Here is a 19,704-nt window from a genome sequence, read left to right on the forward strand (position 1 = left end):
CATCAGAACATGGTTAGTACCTTAGAAATATTTTAGAAGACATATCACACATATCAGATAAATGTGGAGGACTGAAATTCTGTTTCAGGCCACTAGATGGTGATCCTTGTAAGTCGGGGCTCAGGTAAATACACAGTGAAGGTTAAAGCTCTGAGAGATTTAAAAAATCATGCAATTTGAATAAGAAAAGTAGATTAAAATGCAAAATTATTTGTATTACAAAATAGGAAAACAGCTACACAATATTGTAGGGAAGCAGTTCTCACTTTTTCATACTTGGACCTCAGGTTACAACATAAAATCAGTTTGAGGATCCCTTTCCTTTCACACCTAGCTATAATAAAAGGGAAGAAAAAGAGGCCATTACAGCTCAGTCCAGTTTGCAGTATCCAGTAGGAGAACCCATGCAGTAGTATCATAAAAATGATTGCACAAAGAATATTGCAAAGCATAATTATGAACAAAAAGGAAGATATAGGCCTTAATAATAGAAATGTTTTATTAATCAAATATATTTACATTTCTTTGTCTTGTCTTTAAATGTGTGCCTTTTTCATTTAAACACAATGGTAATCTTTACAGTTTATATCACAAGAATACAGCTACATGCATGACTTAATTGGTCCTTTGCAGTAAAAAAAAAAAAAAAAAAAGACGCAATTTTATGAAGTTTAAAAAATGCAAGCAAGCTGTTTACCATTCTAAGTACAGTGTCATTATTATTCTTATTACAACAGAGAACCCTTCCAGCATACTGTACACTTACTGCATGACTATTTGCCCTTTTGTAGATTGGATTGATGATGTCTAACTTTTAAAAAATGAGACAAATCAGAGGAAAAAGACAGCACAATCTCAAAATGTTTTATTTTATGGCAACATACACACGGTATTTGGATGCAACAAAAAAGAGCACTAATGATAAATTTAAAGTAAGTCATAGCAATAAATAACTTGTAAAAGTAGTGAGGACTCACTGCTTTTTTATTTTCAAATAGTTATTGTTTAGAAACCACATCTGTTTGGCACACCATACATCCTAATGGCACCATACAATGGATATATAACAATTTAAAATAAGAGAGAAGTATACCAAACATCAGAGCCTTTTAGGTTTCAGTATCTAATGTGCTGTAATTGTTACATGGTTCAAAGCTCTGTTTTTTCCCTCCGAAAAGGAAATTATGCATTTTGATATCTAAAAAGTTCATGTTATTTGTCAACTGCGATTTCTTAAGAGTGCCTGAAGATTTTCTGAGAGGTGTGTGTGTGTGTGTGTGTGTGTGTGTGTGTGTGTGTGTGTGTGTAGATGTGAGAGAGAGAGAGAGAGAGAGACTTCACTCTGTGTATGTGAACATTAGAAATACATACAATTTTAAATGAATCATAAAAGATTTTGGATTCGGCAGTATTCAAAGAGTACTTGTCCATATTTATCAAACTTCAAATTGGAAATCTCAACAATTTCAGAAATCCAGAAATGATAGGCACAGAATTACTATTGTTTGAGGTAATCATACCTTACTAACTGTTTTAATTCACTGCATTCGAGCATGTAAGAATATATTCTTAATGGACCCAAAAGCGTAATTACTCCATCAATACCCGAAAAGAAACTCACTCAAGATTCAGTAAGAGTAGAAAGCAACTAGATTGTATTTCGTTCAATTCAGGATGCGTTTTGCTTGTCAATACTCTCAAGGGTGATTTTACATTTACTATATTGTAATAGAATACACTCTATTTGCACAGAGAGCAAAACATTCACTCTGAAAACACATGAAATCAAATTTTTTTGCACTGAATTGCATTTGTATGCTGCCAATTATATTATGAAAGTGTCTTTAGTAAAGCGACAATGCAACAATTAAAAATGTGCTTGCAAATCAGCCACAACATAGTGAATACAGTAAGCAAATTTTAAAAAATGTCCTTTGGAATTACAAAATTATTCCTGCAAAAATATGCTTTTCACTGGTATGTTTAAAAACAAATCCCAGCAAATGCCTAAATGAAAGAAGTTAGTCTTCAAATCTTTTGGGCCATATTCAGGAAAAGCACTTTAGCACAATTTTAAACTCATGGTTAAGGCCATCACTTTATAGCAATGGAGTTATGCACATCTTTAAGCTGTTTAAGTGCTTTTCTGCACAGGCCCTTATAACTACTGCAAAGCATGTCCTGATCCTATGTGGTACTGAGTGGTCTGAACTAGAACTTATTTCAAATTGTAGAAAAATGAGTGAATACTTCGATAACACAAAGACATAGTTTGCTGATACAACACATAGCTCCCATTTGCCTGTCAATTTAGCAGATCTCATTTCTTACCTAACTTTGATGAAAAAACTACTAATCTCTGCATTCATAATTTACAAAAGCCAGGAGAATTTTACTCTGAAGATTTAATAGGACTGTTGCATTATATTGGGATTGTATCATATGATTTACTAAGCTAGAGTAATGTGTGCACATCGTGGTATCACAGAGCTGAGCTAAAAGGTTTAGAAATTATCCTGATCTCCATCTCTCTTACATAGAGATGATGGGCCCAATCCAAACACTCCCAAATGTTAAGATAATACAGATTTGGTTCTGTACTTTGCTGCTTAAGCCAATCACTCATTTGAATAAAACCTAATTTCTGAAATGCCTAATTTCTGACCTCTAAATTGTAATATTTGATACCTACTTATCTGTGTTACTTTGCTTTTATCCCATAGAAAAATCAAATGAATACTATATTAGAACTGCAAAAAAGGTAAAGGATAAATCCGAATAAGCATCCATAAAGTTGGAATTTTACTCACGTTTATCCAAATATCTTTGGTATAGAAACAGGACTGGAAAACTCATGTGGAACATGCCTTTTTACTAAATTTCTGCTACTTTCTGATTTTATAATTGAGTACCTACAAACAACTTGGGAAATAGGACCAGACAAACAGAATGAATCTATTTTTCTTCATAAAATTTCACACAACAAAATTGCAATTTTGCATTCATGACATCTCTCTTCCCTGTACCCCCAGCTCTCCTCTCAATCATTTTCTTAAAATTGCAGTGTTCACAATGAAATGGAGAACATTTAAAATTAAATGTGAAAATTGAGCTTTTATTAAAATTCTGAAATTAAAACATGTCAAGGTTGACCCTTCAAAAAGGACTATTTTTAGTGAAAATTTGCCCAGAAAATTTAGACTTTTTTGTTAAATTGAACACATCTAAAGAATTGTTGAGGTTTTCAAATGACGCTGTGAATATTTTAGACAACCCTTACTGCAAGGCCGCACCAATATGGCTGAAATGGTAAAAAATAATATAAAAGCTAACACACACACAGTACACAGTATCTTGTCTGTGAACTTTTATGGTGTGTATACTATTGCCAGCAATAAGACAGGAAGAACACATGGCTACAAATGACCAGTCATCTCTTAAAATACAATCATAATTGCAAGAGTTTTAACAAAAACAAAATGTTAGCACCAAAAGATAGGTCAGACCTAGGAGTGGGCTGTGTTTCTATCAACTTATTGCCCGTCATTTGCCAATACCACCTCCTTTTTTTCCTAAATTCTCCTTCCTTCAGCACTGGAATCCTGCATTCCTATGTGTACAAGCACTGAAGTACCATTTTCCTAGTGGTATTCCAATGTGCAGCTAGCTGCTAAAGAAAGCTTGTGTACTGTAAAATCATGGACTTAGCAGGTATATTGACATTGACATCAGTGAGACCAGGATTCACCCTTTGTATTTATAAATAATGGTAGGAAGTTACTCTGCGCTCATCTTTTTTACCGTCTTAGAATAACACATAGAAACATCAACAGAGCCGTGTGGAAAGAAAGGTGAGAAGTCCTGCTTGGTGGTATTTGATTTAAAAAGGCAATGTTTTGCTCAATCTGTTTTTTGAATAGAAGCCCTTAAACTGATGAAGATGCGCTGCCTAATATTTGAGGAGACGATATGACGGTTGCACCAGTGCCTACCAGCTCAGGAGACTGGCCCTTTCTTTGAAGGTGAATAAGATGCAACAAATACCCCCCCATCCACAAAGGACTTAATCACACAAGCATTTACTTTAAAAAAATATGAACTGGGTTCAAAAGGGATATAGTTTTAATCCCAAGTGCTTTAAGGATTAATGATAAAAGCCTGGACTTACTGAATTGACGGCAAAATTTTCATTGCCTCCAATGGGGCGAGATTTCACCTAATGTGTGCAACTGCCAATAAAAGCACATCGCATTAGCAGTGGCAGTTCAGAAAGTACATAGCCTAAAGGAGTTTAGCCTTTTCCATGTTCATATACATTCAGTACTTGATATTATTGCCTATATATATCTTTATGATGACATCTTTTCTTCAGCATTAATGGGAATTAAGCTCTTGGCTTAAATGAAAATTAGGTAGAGCTCTCTAAAGTAACTGCAGTGACACTTGAATACATGCAGGACACCTGAATTCAGGTTTTGTTACAATTTTGAAACTGGTTGAATTGAAAGTTTCAAGTGACCTGGGATTGCTTTCAAACGAACCTGAGCTGATAAGGTACAAATATCTGTGCATTCAAATAAAACCTAATATCTTTTGGTTTGCTTCTCACTGTACGACTTTCAAACAGAGAGTTTATTAACATTAGAGTTTGAGTGAAAACACTTTCTCCTTCTAAACAGTGATATTGTGTTTCAAAGCTCTAGTGTCACATTATTTTCCGTAGTGGTAGTCTTACACAACTGTATATCTATAGATATGCAAAATATTTCTGGTTTGTTTTTTCCTGGAACTTTTGTGACAGGACAAAACTGTCTAACTGTACATGGAAAAGTATGCAAAAAATGTAAGGTCTGGAACCATGAAAATAAAATGACCTTTGGTCTGAGAAATGGGGCACTGATTCAGATATGGTTCTAGATCACTTTCCATTGCACCATTCAGACACAAGAATTTCTGTTATAGCCATGTCAAAACCCACCCACCCCACCAAATATAAGGACTATTTCTGGGTCCTTTGAGTCATGCTCCAAAAAAAGGTGCAACAATAAAGTCCATGTGCATTCGCAGTCATAACTATAGGCAGAAGAACCCGTGAGATTCCTTGCTTTGGTATTAAATAACAATTATAAAGGCTTTTAGAAATAAAGCAATACATGGTGGGACTTGAAATGTTAGCCATCCCAGGTTATTTGTCCATTGAAATAAGTCTCATCCCTAGTCATAAATAAATAATCTCCTTCCTGGTCTTACTTCCATGCCAGGATCAATATCTCTTAACATCTTACTTATTTTATTACTGCTTTTGGTTTTCTGGGACTGATTGAAAGTTGTTCAGAGGAAATCTTTGGTTTTGCTTAAGTGTCCGTGACATTTAATCATGACTTTCCTTGCAGTTTAATTCCAACCAGTCAATCAGTTAATCCACTTCAATTGATTCTGTGCTCTCTGTTATTGGCTTGCACTCATTGGGCATCCTCTGGTGTCGACTCAGCTGGGTGGCTTGTGTGAAGCTCCTCTCACACCTCTCGCACCTGGTGAAGGCAAGAGAGAAAATTGAGACCGGGGAGCTGCTCTTCAGGGGAGGTGGGGAGTGATGGGCTTTGTCGCATTCTGCCTAATCAGAACAGACACTCAAAAGTGGCTTCAGATTTTACCGGCTCAAGAGGTTTAATTGGTGGCTACTTCCAAGGCCTTGATGCCTATGATCGGACAAGGCCTGTCTGATTCAGAACAGAGGAATCTGTCAATAGACAGGGGGAAGGTGATTTCTCCAGAGAGGCCTGTCCTGCTGTAGCTCTGATCACTGTCAGTTCAAATAGATAAAGAACAAAAAGAGATTTTTAGGAGTGAGCCATCAAAGCAGCAGCTTGGCTGCAGTTTTCTGCTCTGTAGCCCCTGAGGAGAAATTGATGACAAATAGAATTTCACCTTCTGCTAATTTAAAAATCAGAAATTCACCTATTGGAAGAAGAGAAGCTGTAGGGCAGTAATTGCTTAGTGTAATAACAAGAGAAAAATGCCGTATTTATCTTTTACTATATAGTTGGCTTTACTTTAAACAGTCTGGTAGGGTTAGTACTTGTTAATCAATTGTCTGAAAACATCCACAGCATTTGCTACAGTGGTGGTGGAGGGGGGGAGGGGGGAGAGGAAGAACTCCTAAAATCAGAAGAATGTGTTTCTTTATCTTTTAAGTCTTTTCCCTAGCCTCTCTCCCTCTTTGGCAAAATAGTGAGAGAATTAAGATATGAAAGGAAAAGGTTCAGATTTCTCGTTCAGAATAAATCATCTGGCCCTCTACTAAAAGAGAATCCACTCTGTATCTAATATCAACTTCTTCACAGATTGTGTCCTCTTAATGAGCATTCTGAATGCGAGATAAGATTGCACAGTGAGCTAAGAATACATCAGATTTTTGATTGTAAGGCTCTCACTCAGAAAGCCACCGTTAGTGTAATGGAGTTGTGTGACGTTTTATCTTCATTACTATAATGAATTAATTCCCCTTCTTCAAAAAGTGAGGAAAACAATGATCTGTTACCTTGTATCCATCTTTCTCTCCTCAGTAACATAAATCAGTGGTTCTCAACCAGAGGTACACATACCCCTGGGGCTAAGCAGAGGTCTTCATTGGGTACATAAACTTATCTAGCAATTTGCCTAGTTTTACAACACCCAACATAGAAAGCACTAGCAAAGTAAAATTTCATTCAGGGAATTACACGTTTATACTGCTTTAAATACTATATGCTGAAATGTGCACACAATAGTTATATTCCAGTTCATTTATTTTATAATTATATGGTAAAAATGAGAACATAATCCATTTTCAGTAATAGTGCGCTATGACACTTTTGTATTTTTATGTCTGAATTTGTAAGTGAGCAATTTTTAAGTGAGGTGAAACTTGGAGGTAGACAAGACAAATCAGACTCCTGAAAGCAGTACAGTAGTCTGGAAAGAACCAATATAAATTACTGAAGATGATTTATCACAGGATTTGCCACTTACAAAATGAGTAAGAAGGTACACACATGCATAATTATGGTATGTTCTATGTGCAAGTAATTTTTAGAAAAAAAATTGTTTAGAAATCCAGGACACAGATATTACTCATTCATTCATCTGAGCTACTGTACCAGCCTACAACATCAACAGTCATACATTGTGTTTCTTTGATTGTCTTTCTGGGAATATTTTTAGCAGCCTGTTCTACTGTTAAAAACTGCACTGTGATCTTGACAAATGTAAAATGTCAGCGTTAATGTATCAGACCTATCAGCTCAATGAAAATAACTCAGAAGTATTGATTGTCTAATGATTTTTGGTGTATTCATTAACGTCTATGTGCAGATCATCCTCTCTCCAGAGCTTCTGAAATGCTGATGACACATTAGTGTATTGCTGATTGTTTATTAGAAAACTGATTAGTTACTGGATTAGTATGTCAAAATATACTATCTTTCATTGCTTGACAAACTTGCAAATTATATTCTTATATATAAAAATCATGAAGGAAGTGCACTCACTTTTGGTGCATGCATCTGATGAAATGGATTTTAGCCCACAAAAGCTTATGCCCGCATACATTTGTTAATCTTTAAGGTGCCACACAGGGGAGCTGAGAGCCTCCACGGGCCCCAGGGCAAGGTGTGTGGAGAAGCCAGCTGTGCACTTCCAGAAGAGGTGGGGCCTCAGTTGTAGGGGCGGGACCAGGGGAAGCCAGCCCTTAGAGAACCATCTAGAGCACACAGCGCAGCACTCTGGTGGCAATTCTACTATTTGGTGTCAAGAGGACACCAAATGAAATTAATGGGTAGCAGGTTTAAAACTAATAAAAGAAAGTTCTTTTTCACACAGCGTGTAGTCAACCTGTGGAACTCCTTGCTAGAGGAGTCTGTGAAGGCTAGGATTATAGCAGAGTTTAAAGAGAAGCTAGATAACTTTCTGGAGGTTAGGTCCATAAAAGGCTATTAGCCAGGCGATAGAAGTGGTGTCCCTGGCCTCTGTTGTCAGAGGCTGGAGAGGGACGGCAGAAGACAAATTGCTTGATCATTGTCTTCGGTCCACCCTCTCTGGGGCGCCTGGTGCTGGCCACTGTCAGCAGACAGGATACTGGGCTAGATGGACCTTTGGTCTAACCTAGTATGGCCGTTCTTATGTAATTTAAAGAACCTGGAGCTCTGTCTGCTGCCACTGCTGCTGCAGCAGTAGCTGAGAGCCCTGGGCTCCTTTAAATCACTGGGCCCCAGGGCAACTTCCCTCTTTTCCTCATTGGTGGGCCTGATGCCACAGGACTCATTATTTTTGCTGAAACAGACTGAAATGTATTCAAGTGCTTTGCTGGTTTGAGGCTAGATAACTCAGCATACTGGAGGCAAGGGTGCCATTTACCAGGAGGTAGGGATCAGTACCACCCCGCTAAAATCTGAACCCCTGGATTTCATACTTAAGGTCTTCTTAAAGCACATGCCTTAGCTCTAGAGGCAGCTCCTAACTGCAACAGAGTTTGTGCTGCCCCCAGTTTTGCTTTTGGGGCAGGGAGTTTGTTTAAAGACAGAGGGAGGCAGGGTGATTAAGATAGCAAAAGGCTTGTCATTCAAATAGTTGAAGGATCATTAGATCATCATGAAAACATTGCTGGGTACTCCACTTAAAAGATGGGGGGGGGGGGGGGGAGAGAGAGATCTGCATTTGAACCACTGCTGTTATCCTTTTTTTTGAGAACATTTATGAGAAGTTTAAAGAGTGAGGTGGCAATTTTGCAGATGATACAAAATTACTCAAAATTGTTAAGTCCAAAGCTGACTGCAAAGAGTTACCAAAGGGATCTCACAAAACTGGGTGTCTGAGCAACACAAGGTGGAATTCAGTGCTGATAAATGGAAAGTAATGCACATGGAATAAAATCATCCCAACTATACATACAAAAATGATGGGGTCTAAAATAGCTGTTACCATTCAAGAAAGAGATTTTGGAATCATTTGTGGATAGTTCCCTGAAAACATCTGCTCAATGTACAGTGGCAGTCTTAAAAGCCAACAGAATATTGGGAATCATTAGGAAAGGAATAGGTAATAAGACAAAATATCATATTGCCTCTATATAAAATCATGGTATGCCCACATCTTGAATACTGCATGAAGATCTGTAAAAAGATATATTAGATTTGGAAAAGGGTAGAGAAAGGGCAACAGAAATGATTAGGGGTAAGCTTCCATATAAGGAGAAATTAACAAGGCTAGGACTTTTCAGCTTGGAAAAGAAATGACTAAAGGGTGAGGGGATATGTTAGAGGTCTAGAAAATCATGAATGGTGTAAAAAAATAGAATAAGGAAATATTATTTATTCCTTCAGTAACATAACACAGGAAGCTCACCCAATGAAATTTTTAGGCAGCAAATTTAAAATAAACAAAACAATTTTTTTTTTATGGTCAACTTATAGAACTCTTTGCCAGGCGATGGTGGAAAGGACCACACTATAACAGGGTTCCAATAAGAACAAAATAAGTTCAAGGAGGATAGATCCATCATTGGCTCCTTGATAGAATGGGTTGGGATGGTGTCCTTAACTTCTGTTTGCCAGGAGCATGCTCAGTAAGGGATCATCTAGACTATGCCAAAGTGCCAAAAGAGGATATGCAAATTCCGTGGGAATTTGCATATCTTCTTCCGATCTCACTTTCGAAAGCGGAACTTTCAAAAGTTAAAGTAGTTTGGACACGGCTTTTTCAGCGAAACCCTCCTCCCCTTTTCCGTAAAGACGCGTAAACCTCATTTTATTTCCACTTTTGAAAGTAAGATCAGAGGGAGATATGCAAATATCCTCTTTTGGCACTTCGGCGTAGTCTAGATGAGTCTTAACACTGCAGAATCCACTGCCCTCAGTTTGCCACCTCATGCTCTCACTCTCCCCCATCACGACATGCACAGATCTGAAATGGCACTCCTGGCTGGAGGCTCAAGCTGTAAGTAAATATCCAGATACGAACAGATTTATTACATAATTGTGGCTGTAACTATGAGTACAAGTTGAACCTCTCTAGTCTGGCACACACTACTGTGGCAACATCCGTGGTGCAGCATGATTTTAGTTAGCCGGATGTCCACTTATCATGAGTGTGGCCAAGTTTCCCGCAGTTCCATAAAGTTTGTTTACAGCCACCAGACCTGGCTCTCACTGTTCTGTGCTGTTATTTAGTTCTAATTTAACCCTAAATGTCTTTTAAGAGCACAGTAAGCAGTGCAAGTGTTGGTAATGCTGCTAGACAACACTGACTTCCAATGGCCTGGCAAATTCTCTGGTTCGGCACCATTCAGGTCCCCAGAGTGCCAGACTAGAGAAGTTCAACCTATAATTAGTTTCCTGCTATAAAAGCGGATGCAGTAGCAATAGATATCCTGTACAACTACTAATAATTATTTATAAAATGCATTTCATTTACCCCTGACCAGAAGGCCAACAAAACAGCTGTGTTATAAAGTTCCACATAAGCTCTTTGAGAACCTTTATGGGACTTAAATGGTCCTTAGGCCCTATAGGTATGTCTACACTTGCACCCTAGTTCGGACTAGGGATGCAAATGGAGCATACCAAAATTGCTAAGAAGCGGGGTTTTAAATATCCCGTGCTTAATTAGCATATTTGCGGCTGGCCGCCATTTTGGATTCTGGGTATTGCGAAATAAATTGCCCCTTGTAGATGCGTTATTCCGAGAGAAAATCCTTCTCTCGGAATAACTGTTAATCCTCATTGCACGAGAAATAACAGTTATTCCGAGAGAAGGGTTTTCTCTCGGAATAACGCGTCTACACGGGGCAACTGATTTCGCAATATCCCGAATCCAAAATGGCAGCCAGCCGCAAATATGCTAATTAAGCACAGGATGTTTAAATCCCATGCTTCATTAGCAATTTTGGTATGCTCTATTTGCATCCCTAGTCTGAATTAGGGAGCAAGTATAGACATATTCCTATCCAGGGGACTGACTTAGGGTGATTGAAAACTGTGCCCCCAAGTTGGAAGCCATTACTGAAAACTGGATCCCCATTTTTTTCGTAACTTGGAGGGATCATTGTTTTGAATAAAATTAGACAGTTGGTATTCTATAATCAATGCCATATGATGGCATAAGTATGAAACTTTTGCTTTCTCCACAGCACATCTCTCTCTTTTACTACTTTGATTAAGGAGGAAGAAAGAAAGAAATGGGGAAGTGTACATACTTTCACCTTGCTCAGTAGTTGGGTAGTTTTTTTAAGGGTCTCAAACAGCACTGAAATTATGGTGTTTTTTCAGGAAATACTGTTTGGCCACTGTTCTCCTAGTTTGCTGCACAGTACCCTGCTAGTCACAGTTACTGTTTGTCACAGATGCATCATCATGTTCCTTTAATTTAGCTTTAGCTAATGACTGAATTGGAAGAGACTGTGGGAATATGAACATAAAATACTGACTTGGAAAATCATTTTTTGTTTTTTTCCTACCTTTTGATTTGATTGAGAATTTTGTTCCAAATTAAGAGCCATTGTGGAGACTTTACTGAGATGAAAATATATAAAACATTGCAATGAGGAGGCTAAATCATAGCTTGTGATGATATGAAAAAACGTCCCTTCCAACTGGACCTGATGTCCAGACAACATAGAGAGGGCTTTGATTACACATAACCTCACTTATTTTTTTTTTTTTACTCAATAGGGAAATTGAAATAGAAATTGCTCTTTCCATCTCCACACACAAACACACTTAGACCTTGCAGCAAATGAACCTTCTCCCACTCTGAACCACTCACAGACTACCTCTTTAATAACACATTAAAATCCCTTCAAAATTTTGTTTACAATTATTTGTGTTTTTCCACATGCAGAAAAAGTGCTTTAAGTTGTGTGTCTACTCTGTGTGCACCTATCCTGAGCACAGTAGGTCAATATTGCATAAATGGCCAGTTAAATGTTAATTGGTCCTTTATATGAGCAATTAGCATGCATGTTACTTGTGTGCCTATTTCAGCAGAGAAATGGCACGTTATTTTTAAAATCACACACATGATATTTTTAAACGGTTTAGTTCAATTTTGAATCAAAAATGTTTTGTAACTTGGTCCTAAAAGTTAAATAAAAATCTGGGACACCAGCAACTTTCTGAACACACTTCAGTTATCTCTTTTGTTAATTGCAAGAATATTTCCAAAGCCTATTTAGCTGGAACATGTTAGATTCTGTTTACACTGCCATGATTGCTTGTTTTTTAAGGGTATGGTGAGTTTATACCCACAGACTCTTTAGTTTTGCACTTGTTAAGTCAGCATACATTTAAATCCCCTTTATAACCATACATTTTTAAAAGTACTTTGCAAAGCAAAACCTGAAAAAATTGTCTTTGAACCATTTACTGCTCCGTGATATTTTAAAATGGCTCCAGTGTTTAGAGTATTTTTGAAGATTCTTCTGCCCCCTCCTTTTTTTTTTGTTTGTTTTTATTTTAGTATCAATCCCTCAATTCCTTCTTCTGTTATAAAATTTGACAGCAACTTGGGAGGATGTGAATGATGGATATACCCAAAAGCAATAATAAAAATCTTGAAGTATTTATGTGTATTGTTTAATTAATATTCATGCTTGAATTTTAATTATTTTGTAATGTATGCAATTTTTATGTAAAATCATTGGGGCTTTCCTTTATCAACTGTCATACACAAATAGTTACTTTATAATATATAGTAGCTATAGAACTGTAACAAAGTATAAGGGGAAAACCTAACTGTAAAGTATAAGGGGAAAACTGTAACAAAGTATAAGGGGAAAACCTAACAAACCCTGTAGATCTGAATTTTTAATGCCAGAATCCTCAATGCCTATAAAAAAAATGAAGTCTATGTGGTTTTGTAGAGCTAATGTCTCAGATTCTCACATTTGTAAATCTGTTCCTGGCTGGAAGGTTCTCTTAGCCCTTTTAATCAGTAGATCACAAAACGCTTGATAATCTTTTTCATTTATTTATCCCCATAACGCCTGTATGAGGTAGATGACTTGCAGCTCTGCCTTGCCCGTCAGTGGAGGAGGGGAAAACTGATTTCTAAATAATTTAATGCCTACCCTCTTGCATGCTGGCCCGCATGAGTGTGGGGCTCTGCCCTTGTGGAGAAACTTGTAGGATCAGTGCATAAGAATATGGATCCCTTCCTGTGACATCTGCAGACAGGGAGAGTTGGAGCTCCAGTTTGGCTCCATATGAAACCACTATCCAGGGTCTTCCAAAGCTCTTGTAAAGACCATCAGCAAATCCCCTCTTCCCCCAAAGCAATTAGAACTGAAGTTTCTTACGTTAAGCTTGTGAAAAAACCTAAAAACACTTATACAATGTTGTCCTTATCCATTGTAAGGAAGCAGTAAAGGATGCGTGCACGTGTGCATGTACACATAACATTTATTTATTTAGCTGTTCTGCAGTCCACCTTTACGAAATGGCAGATCCATGTTGTCAAGTACATGTCTATCTTAACATGAGCCGCAAAAGAAACAAAAAACCAAAACAACACCCCAGAATATTTGTTAATTACATAGTACCTTCTTTCAAGAACGAGATTTTGTTGGGGTCACAAAGAACATTACGAAAAGTAAAAAAAATCACCAGATCAAAGGGGGAAAATTAATGATTTTAAATGGGACAAAACAGCAGCTCTATTGGAAACATGCCAAAAACAGGATGTTAAGAAAAAAAATTAAGTGGAGTCAACAAGGTTACACATAAGTAACACCTTAACATTAAAAGAAATCTATTTTCCACTTTGACCTGGAAACCTCTTCAATTAATTACTAAAATCTATTTACACAGCAACTAGATAAAAATCAATCTGAATGCTAGCACTATATTTTGGGCTTTCTTTCTATGGGCTCTGTTCACACAAAAATACTATCTCTATGGGTGTCATTGTCAAGGCTACAGGATTCCATGACTTGACATTTACTTGCTATTCCTGGTTTCCAAAATCTACTGTATACTATGTGTCCAGAATTCTAGTTCTGTCCTCCCATTCCCCAGCACAAACATGCATACTTCTCTTGTGGCCCTATATGAGACTGGGCAATTCTGATGGGATCTTGCTATGAGGGATTCAGTGACAGTAGCTCTTTTACATTAGACAGGCATAAAATAGAAGGGGGAAATAATGTTGAGTGAGGGCACATAGTGAACTGGGAAAGACACATTCTCCCTTCAACTACTTATTTCCACAGAAGACCAGGTATTTTACAGAAAAGAATGTCGTCGTCCCCCCCCCCCCCCCCCCCCCGGGGTATTGGTTTCAGGCAGAAAATTACATGAATCCACCTTTCTCAATTCAGCCAAGCTAGAAGGCTCTCACAAAAGAAAATGTGCATTAGTAAAAAGTAAGTAGTTGGTCAGAGCAGAGTCCTTTATTGGAATGAAGTAGAACCTGCCTTCATCAGCTGTGCACCAGCCTCTCAAACAGTGACAAAAAACTTTTCTGTGGTTTCTCTGATTGTTTTGTTTTATTTGAAGTGAATAACTAGGTGAGGTAGAGAAGTGACTTCTGTACTACCTCTAAAGTGCAGAAGCCTGAGGATCTTGTTAAATTCCCTCTTTTTTCTGAATTTATGCCTTATAAAGCAGAAGTCCATGAAATGTCGATAATAACAGTCTCACTGCAAACATCTACACTGAAACCTGCACTACGGGTATTACTACATGTATAACTCCACAGCTGCAGAACTGCAGTGACACTTCTGACCGATAACCACTTGTCCTAAGAATGAACTTGCAAGTAAATATGGGCCCAAGTCACAAAAATTCAAATTTAGATTTCCAACCCTACCAAGTTTGATGTATTTGAATTTCAGATTTTGGGATGGCTCATTATAGAGACCATGATATTCAAAAAAAGTGAAACAAGGTTTGTTTCCAAACACTCAAGGAATGTTTGAATTCAAAATATTTGTATCAAGGATTTTGTTGAAACATACTCAAAGTTTCCAGCACAGTTTTAACTAAAAATTTAAAACTGCCTTGACCAACAGCTGATTTTGTCTGATCACTTGGATGGCTTGGATTTGCAAATTATTTTTCCATGAGTTTACTAGAGTCATGTCATGGAAGACACGTATCATTTTCCCCAGTCCAATGATTCTAAATCTAAAAATACATGTTTCTCTGTATGTGATTAATAATTACAAGGTAAGAGATATATGAGCTTCTTCAGTGCATTGACAAAACAGTGATGAACCATATTATGCCTGTTATAGCACAGCCTTGACCCATCCTCTTCAGTTCAACAGACATTTTCAACTAACGTTCTCTAAGTGAGACACAATTGTTAAACTTCTATTTAAATTAAAACAATCAAGTTCTAATTGGATAACAGGCATTTGCTTTGAACCACAGATGCACTAGATTATCTATATACATGCTTGGTTTGATTCTGATTTCAGTCACATTGCTAATGAGTCTGTCTGGAATCTTGCCCTTGGCTTTCAAAAGAACCTCTCCCATGGGTGGGCATAGAGTGGCTGTTGTGGCCGGACAGCTGCTATGCCTTCCCTCTCTGCTTGTTGTTGATCAACATTGGTAGCTTCAGTTACTTACTTAAAGGGTTTTTCCCCTGTATGCGTTCGGATATGATTGTTGAGTGTTGTAGCACCAGCAAAGGCACGACCGCAATAGCCGCACTTGAAAGGTCTGTCACTGGAATGGGTAACTACGTGGTTCCTTAATTCTGAAGGTTGGGAGAAGGATTGAGAGCAGTGGCCACACTGATAGGGTCTGCAAAAAAACAGAAATACCACATGATCACTACTTTCTGCATCAGTGAGTAGAACACAACTTGGGTGGCTCAAGCAAACTTTTTAAAATTAATTTCTTAGTTTGCAAAGAGGAGTCTGGGTGTGAGTCTTTGGATCCATAGTAGGAGACATTCAATCTCCTCACTGGCCTGTGAACCACTATGCAAATTTGGATGTCAGAGTCCATGTACCAGAGATACTACAAGGCCACTCTAAAGCCTCCAATATAGCCATAAAGTATCCTTCAGGTATACACAGAATTGGATTAGATTGTATGTCTGACTTTTTAGTTTCCTCAAACTAAGGGTGCAATACTGGATTCCCTATGCAATAACTCCCTCTGACTTGGGATTTGAGCCCTATCTTAGCTTACTCAGAAAAGTCCTATTCTTCTCTAGCATTAGTGCAGTTTTAGCTAAACATTTTACCTGTACTTGCACTGGTAAAGCCCAGATTGGTTTCTATGGCCATTTGAAAATAAATTATTTCTAATCTCTTGCACTCCAAAAAACCCAGCTCTTTAAAGAGGAACTTTTACAATGCGACAAATTTGGAAAACAGTAACAAGAAGCTTTTGCATTTTCTATTCTCTTTATGTATTCTTGCTACTATTGAAGACATTTCCATTTAATTAATTGGTTTCTCCATCCTTGCATGGATTTTCTTTTTTTGTGATCCCAAAAAGAAATCATAATTCTGTTTTTGTGACATCTTAATTTATTGCAGTGACACTGATTGTGATGCCACAAGTAAAGAATTATAACAAGATTATTACAAAATCAAGTAGAAAGAAGCATCTGGAGACGGAAGGATGAGACAGAACAGTAGTTTGAGTACAAATACCATTACTAACTTGTTAAATGGCAAAAACTGCTGTGAGAAATCAATTTCTGTTTTGGCAAAATAGATTTAATTTCCTTCCCTGCACAAATCCCTCTTTAAATAAAAATGATTTCATAAAATACTTCAATATTTAGAATGTTTTTCATCAGTTATGACATTTAAAGTAAATCAGTGATGGGGTCATGTTCCATTTATCAATTTTTTTTTAAGAAAATTAAGAATATCTTGAGGGATATTAATGATTTTTAGAGAGAGCAGCAATTCAGGGCACAACTCTTGCTGTCTGAATTTTTAGAGCCAATGGCCAACACAATCTTAATTGCTCTCTTTTTAACAAATGTATATGTTCAAATGACCAGGAACCAAAACTAAAGGGAAGGAGACAGTGGCGACCAAGCATGTACAACAATTCAATTAAGTGCAAAATAAAGTGTACCCTCTCATTTGTCAAGTGAGCTGCTTAATTGTGGCTGCTTGCATCACTGATCACAGATACTATTATTGTATAGTGCTTCAGAGTATTGAGCACTGATTGTAGAATTTTTTTGCTTGATTAATAGTCTGGTATTGGTCAATAACTCAATACTATACAATTTTAATTATTTACGTTTGAAAATCTATCTAACTGCTTTCAAACAAGTTTGAAATACACACACACACACACACACACACACACACACACACACACACACACACACACACAAGTTGTGGAAAGGTTACCTGGTCTGGATGATTATACTAACATTGTTCCCCCTATTCCATTTACAAATTATGTAAGTGCACGTGGAACAATATATTTTAAATAAAACACTGATAACCACTTTATATCTATTACCACTGCTGGAAGACAAGAGAAATATGTTCTTCAGCTTTATTGCTTCTTTAAATGCATTGTTAACAGATAAGGAAATTATCTATCAAACAGACATGAAAATTCAGGCTTTTTTAAAAGCTTATACATTTTAAGCAAAAAGAAAATATTAAGATATGTTATATCCGTGAACAATTGATTTTCTAAAAGTGAAAGGACCATTAACATTTATTAGCCTCTGGTCATCTATTTTAACAGCTCCCACAATAAACAATAAGCCATGAAATAAAACCAATTAATCTTTTATTTTTTAACAACAATCATTATGATTCATTTCACATTGTGAAAATCACACCTTTTTTGTATTTAAATAATTAACATTTTTTGTATGTAAAAAATAGTAAATCAGTAATGAGCAAACACTAAGAAGCCAAATAAAATGTTTGCATTAGCCTCCACATTGGTTCAAACTAGATTTTTTGTCCATTATGACAATTTACATTTTATATTATTCATATATCATTACACTGCATGAAACATAACGTGATGAACTTTGTCTTTCATTTTGTTACCTTTCACTCACATTTTTCAGGAAAAGCTACAAAAGATGTTATTTCCCAAAATGAATTGACCCCTGTTTTCTGCATAAATGATGCATATTTCCAGTCAGTTTAACCAAGAAAAGGATTAATTAAGAGCTAAATATATGCATCATAAGTTAAGAAAAGCCTATTTTATAAAGAAGACAAATTTATGCACACATAAATGAACGATCTGACAATTTGTAAATATCTACTTTATTTGAATTTGAAGCCATTCCCAATATGCAGAAACGTATGACTTTTTGAGTACTGTTATAATATTTTATGGTATTTTCCAAGAAGAGAGTATAAAAACCATTTTTACTCTACTTAACAGAAAAAAAATCAATATATTGCTTTTAAAAAAAGAAAGCAGGGCAAAAGTAGTGAAAGTGAGGGACAATTGGTTTGGTGACTACATGGACACCTCCAGAGCAGGGTTGTCCTTGATGTAATGGTTATCCTCGTTTCATCATTTGCTCCATCCTGAAAAGAGTATTAAGATGGTGGCTCCCTTATTCTCAGGATCATGGAGATAATAATAGGACTAATGAAATGAAAACAAAACTGTTGACTTCATAGACTCCATTTTCAAAAAGAGGCATCTAGGTTGAAGCTGAAACATGGCTCCAACCCCATTCACAATCCCTCATTCAAAAACACAATTCTGCATATTGGGGACTGCTTACAGTAAGTGGATACTTACAAAGTTCTTTCATTAATGTATAAATGTAAGCATGTAATAGTGCCACTGACTTCAAATAAACTGCCCATGAGCTTTAAGTTACCCTTATGGGTAAGAGATTAACTGACCTGGGGTGGATGCTCCAGCAAGCAAATATGCAGACAAATTTGAATTTTTCTGCACTTTTACTTTTATGCATGAATGGGAACATATGAAGAATACCTTCCTCCACATAGATATATGTTTGCATGTATATAAATTGTAATATGCATGTTTTATAGGTGAAATGTATCCACCTGCATATGAAAATATAGTCCCAAGAAACTTTTTTCTTGTAAAAATCTTTCCTAGAATTTTCTTCCCACCACTGTGTGCTAGAAGTACTAACATAGTAACAGTAATTATTTTACATCTCTATATTGTAGCACTTCAGAAAGGCTCTCATAGTGCTTTAGAAACATTAATTAAGCCTAACAAATACATCCAAGAGTTAGGTATTATTATGCCAATTTTAAGGAAGGTTAAACTTAAAACACAGAAATGAACATAGGGTGGCACAGGGTATCCCTGAGAATCAACAAAAAGAACACAGCAGTCCTATCTCCCAGTCCTCTCTCTTTACACATTAGGCCATGTGCCTTCCTGCTTTTCCATTTTCTTTTCCCCAAAACTCAAAGAAGGCACATCACCTTACCTAAGAGGCAAATTATGCCAACAGACAAAATTATATGGCTCTCATTGGCCTCATGTATTAGACATCCATTTAGTAACCTAGCTTTGATAACATTACACCTCTAGAGGTAGATTCTACAGAGTTACATCATCAGCTTTTAGGGACCCTTGATGTCTCTCCTTTAGAAACCAATCTGATAACCCTTACTCATCTAACTGTCCGGGTGGTCAAACACTGGAATAAATTGCCCAGGGAGGTTGTGGAATCCCCATCTCTGGAGAAATTTAAGAGTAGGTTAGATAAATG

At 36.9% G+C, this 19,704-nt stretch overlaps 1 protein-coding gene across 1 annotated transcript in view; it reads right to left on the minus strand.

Annotated features, from left to right (window-relative positions):
• Positions 1–535: 535 nt before the first annotated feature.
• Positions 536–19,704, minus strand: part of PRDM6 (PR/SET domain 6) — a 96,055-nt gene continuing 76,886 nt past the window's right edge. Inside the window, exons 7-8 of the mRNA XM_075931937.1 lie at positions 15,609–15,785; positions 536–5,531 (exon numbers count right to left, since the gene is read on the minus strand). Coding sequence (XP_075788052.1) covers positions 5,417–5,531; positions 15,609–15,785 — 292 coding nt within the window. The 3' untranslated portion in view covers positions 536–5,416. The remainder of the gene's footprint in view (positions 5,532–15,608; positions 15,786–19,704) is intronic.

The sequence above is a fragment of the Pelodiscus sinensis genome, chromosome 6 (genome assembly GCF_049634645.1).
Source record: "Pelodiscus sinensis isolate JC-2024 chromosome 6, ASM4963464v1, whole genome shotgun sequence".
NCBI lineage: Eukaryota > Metazoa > Chordata > Testudines > Trionychidae > Pelodiscus > Pelodiscus sinensis.